The sequence below is a fragment of the Brienomyrus brachyistius genome, chromosome 23 (assembly GCF_023856365.1).
Source record: "Brienomyrus brachyistius isolate T26 chromosome 23, BBRACH_0.4, whole genome shotgun sequence".
NCBI classification, from domain to species: domain Eukaryota; kingdom Metazoa; phylum Chordata; class Actinopteri; order Osteoglossiformes; family Mormyridae; genus Brienomyrus; species Brienomyrus brachyistius.
The window spans coordinates 5,581,074-5,588,674 of NC_064555.1; the positions used below are offsets into that span (position 1 = coordinate 5,581,074).

At 46.0% G+C, this 7,601-nt stretch overlaps 1 protein-coding gene and 1 long non-coding RNA gene across 2 annotated transcripts; one reads left to right on the forward strand and one right to left on the reverse strand.

Annotated features, from left to right (window-relative positions):
• Positions 1-1,480: 1,480 nt before the first annotated feature.
• On the reverse strand, positions 1,481-2,860 carry ndufs6 (NADH:ubiquinone oxidoreductase subunit S6). The gene is made up of 4 exons (XM_048994192.1): positions 2,673-2,860; positions 2,270-2,323; positions 1,891-2,013; positions 1,481-1,688 (listed from the first exon to the last, which is right to left on the reverse strand). The coding sequence occupies exons 1-4, from the start codon at positions 2,814-2,816 to the stop codon at positions 1,620-1,622; spliced, it is 390 nt and encodes a 129-aa protein (XP_048850149.1). The 5' UTR covers positions 2,817-2,860; the 3' UTR covers positions 1,481-1,619.
• A 185-nt stretch (positions 2,861-3,045) lies between these two features.
• Positions 3,046-4,100, forward strand: LOC125719433 (uncharacterized). Its single transcript, XR_007385086.1, has 3 exons — positions 3,046-3,192; positions 3,609-3,715; positions 3,818-4,100. It is a non-coding gene; the product is annotated as an uncharacterized LOC125719433 (long non-coding RNA).
• The last annotated feature ends 3,501 nt before the right edge of the window (positions 4,101-7,601 follow it).

Here is a 7,601-nt window from a genome sequence, read left to right on the forward strand (position 1 = left end):
AATCAGGAAAACCAAGGGGTTAAGATTGCTTTCATTGAAAGATATTACAAATGGAAAACTGAATATAAAGCTAACTTTACCGTGCATACTAGTTAAGGTTAAAACCCAAACCCATTTTCGGGTATACCTCCCTGGTATTCTCGCTCGAAAATGCATGTGCGGATATACGAATCTATACTGAAATATTCCAGAAAGCGGGTTCGAGTTTAAACCTTAACACCAACACCGCAGTAAAGATACGCTTTAGATATACAATTTTCCGCGCTGTGATATCTTTCAATGTTTGTAATGTTTCTCAATGTTTATCTGTGCACTTCACGTTCAATAGTCCAGCCGTCTTGCTTAAAGTCACTGGCGGTGAATGGACACTGCAATTATTAATAAATACAAATAAAAACACATAATATTTAATTTACATGGTGTGCAGTGTCCCCCAAAGTTTAGTGCTTAAATCACACTTTACAGGACACGTCTGTATCGTTTGGGTTTATAGTTATTAGTCCATAAGTAAATTATTTTGTACTTCAAACGCACACAGTGCAGTAATTAATGGCAATGGATAAGTATTACGGGATCTCGCTAAGGTCCATCCCACTTTTCGACTTTTTCCACTCCATGCTCCATTCGGGGCTCCATACTCTCTGCGACATACCGCCTGATACATCTAAGAGTTTGTAATGAAACGGTTTTACAAATCCTACTAACCACAGCAGGGTCACTAAACACGATTCACGTGCAATTCAAATGCAACCCAAAACGGCCCAATCTATCAACACTGCTCTGGATCTATCCACGCTCCAATCACGCGATAATGTAGCAGGAAAGGCAGCCACTTTTCTTTCCCTTTTAGTTTTATTTTTTTCTTGGATAGCGAGACAGTCGACTGGAATGAAAAAAAAAAACAGTCGCAAAATAAAAAAAAATCTAGCCTTGAGTTAGCGAACTGGCCTCGCGCCACCTTTGCTTGTACGGAGGTTTGCTTCTTTTCTCCGTGTGCTCCGGTTACTCTCGGTTTGGGTAACTTGGTGTCTATAAGTTGCTGTGCGAGTCAGTTTGCGATTTTCCCGTGTTAGACCAGAATCCTACACGGGGAGACCAAGGCTTGTGGGATAGGCTATAGGCACGTGAATAAGTTCCGGAAGATGGATGGGTAATTTAAATGCCCACTGATCATTTACACGTGGTCGTTTCCAGCGATTTTCGTTTTGGTGCAAATTTTAATACTTTCCAGAGTAGCATTTATATATTGGGAATAAAGCAACAACAACGATAGGGTTAATATGGAATAACCCTCCCTGTCTAAATCATTCAATGTGATCCTGGACATATATTCTATACAATAAGCTTATATTCCATAGATTTTTTAAAATAGATTTTTAAATATATTTACTAATTTCTTGTAATTAATAAAACATATAACAATGATGGACACCCAGACAAAATACAAACGAAAAGTGTCTTTCCAAACAGCAAAGGAATGTAACACCAAGTGTAGCAGAGTTTTAATGGAGAGTTTTTAAAGCATCTCGAGACAAAATGTGCACATAAACAAAGAAAAGAAAATAATAAGCAGGAAAAAGCACTAGAGACACAAAGGACTGGAGCAGAGCTTCAGGTCCTCAGTGATGATGCTTGTGCTGAAACTGCAGTCCACAGTATCCACACGTTCCCACCTTTGTTTCCTTGTCCTATGGAAGATTGAGGAAACAGTCACTGAAGCAGGTAGACCGTACCCTAGTGCTACTTGTCACTGACAAACCAAGACCACAGAGGCTACAGTTACACCAATGATCTGCCTTTGCAACAGAAGAGTCAAAATTTAGGCAAGTTACAGGAGATTTAAAATCCCCTCATTCTCAGACACGACCACTGCAAGCGGCTGCTAGGTACCAGGTTGATGTAGACTTTGGGGTGACCCAGGGCACCGCCTCCCCCATCACAGGACACCACGTTAGTCTGCACGTAGGACACGGGCTCCTCTGCTACTAGCTGAATGGCAAAGTTCTTGTTCACCTGCAATCAGGACACCCATCTCATCAATACTGGCCTACACAAGATCAAACCTCATGGGAACCCTAGTCAGTCACCCCCCCCCCCCCCCCCCCAAAAAAGGTAATTATAATAGTAATAGTGTGCGATTAGTTACTATTTATTTCCATTTTAAACCCGGTTATTGAATATTGTCGGGAAAGCCCCGACACTGCGGCGTTCAGTATCCTTCACGACGTAGATCATTATACCAGTGGTGTAGAAGAGAGAACAACCGTACCTCCTTCTGTCTGCCGATAAACCGGGCCCTCCTGACGTCATTATCGTCATACACCTGCAACAGAGCGCACATCAGCCAAAAATCATTAATGCTAACTACCGGTAATTTGATTTAATTCTTGGCGACGCTTCCGTACAAATGCTCCTATACCAAAACCCTAAGTTACATTATTTGTATGTATGTATGTATGTATAAGGACGCACATTCAACGTATGAGAAAGCCTACTGCAATTCCAGGATTACACCGCCGTAAACAGAGATGAGCGCCTGAAAGCTGACAGATAGTGTTAGATGAACCTATTTTATCTAGTCGCTGATTATTAACCATGGTCCACTCAGTTCATTTCGAGGTTAACAGAAGAGGCCCCAGCACTCGATATTTTACACGGAACCGCGGTCCTACCTGCCCTGTGTGGGTCACCTTCTCTCCGGTATCGGCCACTTGCGCGCTGTACCAGCACACGGGGGCCACTCGCCCCCTGATCGACGCCAGCAGCACCCGGACCCCGCCGGTGAAGGGCAATAAACCGGCCCTGGCAGCCGCCATCTTTCCCGAGACGCTTGCTTGTGTGTTTTTTACCCATAAAGCACCGCAGTCGGAGGACCGTGGAAGCAGCTCGGCGGTGCCTCTGGGTCCTAAAGAGAAACTATAAACACCGAGATATAAAACTGGGGGAAAATATAAAATAGCGCAAAAATCATGTATCTGTTTAAATACAGTAATTTGAATGGCATGACGATCTGTGTAGAAATAAAGGTATAATGTGTCCGGAACTGCGGCTCTGTGACACAAGAGTAACCGGCGGGTTCAGGGACCCAGCGGGTCCGGCGCAGCGCTGCCAGTCGGTCACCGCGGAGGCAGCATGGCGGCGTCCTGAGTCTCATCACCGGCACGGTATCGTCCTTATAGCTGCTGTATGAAGGTGAGCACTGGCCTCTCCGAGTCTGATATCGCGCGTTTTCCTGTATCGTCGCTGGTGCCGGTACATTTTGCGTTTAGTGGGGAAGGGTCGGGGAGCCTCGGCCTGGGGGAGCGTGATGCTCTGCGTGCGAGTCTCAACGCCCGTAAACGACCAACGGCAAACCTGTATAACTCCACAGCTATTAAAAGCACACAAAGAACCTCGTTTTTATTACTGCGTACTGGAAGCGAGGGCTGGTTAACGGGAAATGTAAGCTGTTTAACCACTTAAAGCATAGATCAAGTCAAACGCATATACAATATACAACGTACGTGTAGATCTGAATGTTGAGTCGGCACCGTGTAGTACTTGCAATATAGAATTAAACATGACACCTCTTAAAAATGACTGATTTTGGAAGGCGTTTTTCCTCACAGATACACACTGTGGGTGAGAGGGGGTGCAGTGGTTACAGACGAAGACAACTGGCAGTTCGCTCGACGGGATTTTGTTGTTATTCCCCTGAGGGAGGTGTTTCACTCAGGTCAGTACACTAGGATATCAGGATTCATACATTGATAATAACTTTAAACTGTTTAGTATGATATGGCTGTTGTATAAGATGTCTGTGTCGTTTGTTTTACAGGTGTTGGGACAATGTCACTCATACGTGTATTCAGTTCGCTCACCAGGCAGATTTGGTATAATCTGCCCAGGTACAGGGTCAGTGGCTCCTTGCCGCAGACGGCACTGCACAGGTGTCTGTCCTCCATCTCCAGAATGGGAGTGTCTACAGCGCTGGTGTCGACCCCTCCCCGCTGGCTCGGACCCTGTTGGCAGCAGGTGGCTGGGATGAAGACCAGGACAGCCCTGAAAAGACGCTGTAAGGACTGCTTCTTCGTCCGACGGAGGGGCCGTCTGTTTGTGTTCTGCAAGACCAACCCGAGGCACAAACAGCGGCAGGGGTGATCTGAGGGGGGGGGACCCTGACAGACTGCTGCTAGGCGATGGCAGAGACGGCCGCCTCCGTAAAACCCACCTGCTGTATGACCGTCCATTTCTCCTAGTCTGCTTTCTGTTTTTGTGTGGAATTACATCTGAAACTCTCAGGTAGCTCCCTTGCGCCCCCTAGATTATCTTTGAGGTAAAAGCGTCAGCCTGACTCCTTTCATATCAGATGATTAACTGGGAAGGTTGACTAAGTGCTGCTGGAAGAAGTGTGACATTCTCAGTGGGGCCCTGTTTGTCCGCCGCCATCATCTAAGATGGGCCCATTTACAGAGGCTGATTTCTTATCACAATGCATGAGCTATTAAAAATAAAGGAATTAACATCTGAGCTGATTTTATTTATTTATTTATTTGTTTGTTTGTTTGTTTGTTTATTTTTTTGCTGTGCTTCTACAATGTGTGTAATTCTGGACTTAGACGATCGTATAATATGGTGCTCAGAATTGGTCTGATTCACCCAGACAGCACACATGCTGTCACAGTCATATATCTTGGGCATTTCACAGACATACTTAGCTAATGTCTTTAACTACAACTGCTGAAACCTTTTTACGTGAGATTGGGAGCATTGAGAGCTGCACCAACACAAAGCTCATTAGGACTTCATGTGTAAAACCTTATAACTTTATAGCTGTATATTGCTTGGCAATGACACAAATGTACCACCAAATGTGAAATGTTTAGTATTGCACAAAGGCCGTGTTTGATTATTACGATTTCTCTACAATATAACGAAGCAACCCCTCATTTCTGTAACATGGGTACTGCGGCCACCCGGATATCTGCTCTCTCCTCACTGTGGTATTGATATACTGTTGTGGGCTGTGATTTATTTGGAATAGTTCAGTGCATATGATTGGGACTCAATCTATAAAGAGCCATGTGGATCCGATCCTGGCACCTCTTTCTTCATGACCTCTGGCTTGGTACTTTCATACCCTCGCCCTCTGCTGACTGCTATAGGTTCCAGGCGGAGGTGGGAAGTTCGGATTCAGAAAGTATAAATCCAGACCAAGATTTCATTTCAGCCAACCAGTTAAGTATAAAGAGTCACATTGACAGAGTACTCCACTGGTTGATTGAAACAATCTTGGTCTGGATTTGTACTTTCTGAACCTGTATTTCCCACCTCCGGTTCCAGGTCCCCTGTATCCCACAATAAGCGGTTGTAACGTCAATGGATTTACTACACAGAACGAAGGGAGTATGGTGGCCCTGAGGGACAAACAGTTAAATGAGACCATCTCTCCTTTCCTACACTGTTTCTCAAACTTACTATCATTTCCCTCATGAACATACAGTCTTTGTCCGAGAAGCTGTTCTGTATTTCAGTTGTTGCCTACAGGCATTTAAAATCCCAGGCGTGTTCTTAAGTTCACGTCCCGGGTTTACGTAAGGCCGCGGTTGTAGTTATAATCAGTGCCAGAAGAGGGACATTTCTTCCGTCTGCCCTGGAGCGATCATGAAATTGGACACGAATTTTGAAATTGTGCTGAAACTGGGAACAAGTGCTCAGGGACTGTTTTCTTCAGGACTCAAACTGCATTATTTTCACTTTCAGTACTGAGTCCGCTGAAGGTATAAGAGGGAGAAACATTTTTCTTTGGTTTCAACGAATTTCAAATGTCAAGTCCTAATGGAGCCTGGCCACAGTGAAAATTACACTCAGAATAGGGCTTCTGCTCTTCGCGGCTGCAAGACAAAGCTTTGAGCTGAAATTATTACTGTAATTTAACACTGACAGTAAGACACTCTGCGAAAGGCTGCATTCAGTTACAGGTCTGCGTTTTTCTGGGGGAGACATTATCAGACTGCACGGCTGGTACTGATGATTACTGTTCATACTGCATGATGCATTTTCCTCCCATGCAACGCTGTCTATGTAATATATAACACAATACCCATCCATCCATCCATCAGTGTGTATCCAATCCAGGGTCACAATGAAATATAATTCTAACAAATGACAAATGTTTAGTGAGAAAATGAAATTTCATAATTAATAAATAAATAAATAAGAAGTCAAACACCGTCAGTCCAAATCATAGCGTTTTGTTTCATCGGAGTGTAACTTTTTTTCATGACCACTAGATGGCAACAAAGACGCAGACTCGGTTCTTGACATAGTTTGACCATAATCCGCATGGTGCGTTCTTGTACGTGCCCGTCCAGGGATGCTGTAGCCCAGCCTAAAACCCTAGGGTAACCCAGCAGAAGAGCCTTCATGTGAATTCAGAACCAAGTCACCCTTTAATATCTAGAATTTGATGCTCTAAGTGCCACGTGACAATTACCTGAAGATCCGAGATAGACTGAAGATCCGAGATTCGAAGGTCTTTACTGTCATTCCTATGCATCAAAACACTGCACAGCATGAAGGAATGAAATGTGTTTCTCTGGGTCCCAATGCACAGTATGAAAGAAAACAGAGGGATACAACAAAGAAGTTGTAAATACAATAAAAACGATTAAAAAATAGAAAAACAAAACCATAAAAATTAGGTGGCTGTAAAGTGACAGTGCAGTGTTGGAGTGCAGTGATGTGCCAGATAATTAAGTACATCGGGCACAGTAGGTATGCTGTGTGAGAGTGACGGTAAAGTTTATTTGTGCACCATGTTCCTATTGCATAACCTGAATTCCCCCTGCCTGATAGCAAGGGGCCACACAGAGGGTGTACAGCGGAGTGGGGGTCCTCATGATGCAGGAGGCCTAACCCTAACCCCCCCTGCCTGATAGCAAGGGGCCACACAGAGGGTGTACAGCGGAGTGGGGGCCCTCATGATGCAGGAGGCCTAACCCTAACCCCCCCTGCCTGATAGCAAGGGGCCACACAGAGCGTGTACAGCGGAGTGGGGGCCCTCATGATGCAGGAGGCCTAACCCTAACCCCCCCTGCCTGATAGCAAGGGGCCACACAGAGGGTGTACAGCGGAGTGGGGGCCCTCATGATGCAGGAGGCCTAACCCTAACCCCCCCTGCCTGATAGCAAGGGGCCACACAGAGCGTGTACAGCGGAGTGGGGGCCCTCATGATGCAGGAGGCCTAACCCTAACCCCCCCCTGCCTGATAGCAAGGGGCCACACAGAGCGTGTACAGCGGAGTGGGGGCCCTCATGATGCAGGAGGCCTAACCCTAACCCCCCCTGCCTGATAGCAAGGGGCCACACAGAGCGTGTACAGCGGAGTGGGGGCCCTCATGATGCAGGAGGCCTAACCCTAACCCCCCCTGCCTGATAGCAAGGGGCCACACAGAGGGTGTACAGCGGAGTGGGGGCCCTCATGATGCAGGAGGCCTAACCCTAACCCCCCCTGCCTGATGGCAAGGGGCCACACAGAGCGTGGACAGGGGAGTGAGGGCCCTCATGATACAGGAGGCTGTTTTCCTGCACCTGCTGGTGTAGACGTCCCCGACGGTAGAC

Excerpts from the sequence above, each read along its gene's own strand:
- ndufs6 (XM_048994192.1), bottom strand. The coding sequence starts at position 2,816 with ATGGCGGCTGCCAGGGCCGGTTTATTGCCCTTCACCGGCGGGGTCCGG. Across the intron at positions 2,014-2,269 it reads TTATCGGCAGACAGAAGGAG|GTGAACAAGAACTTTGCCAT; the intron begins GTACGGTTGTTC and ends TCCTGATTGCAG. Across the intron at positions 1,689-1,890 it reads CCAAAGTCTACATCAACCTG|GACAAGGAAACAAAGGTGGG; the intron begins GTACCTAGCAGC and ends AATCTTCCATAG.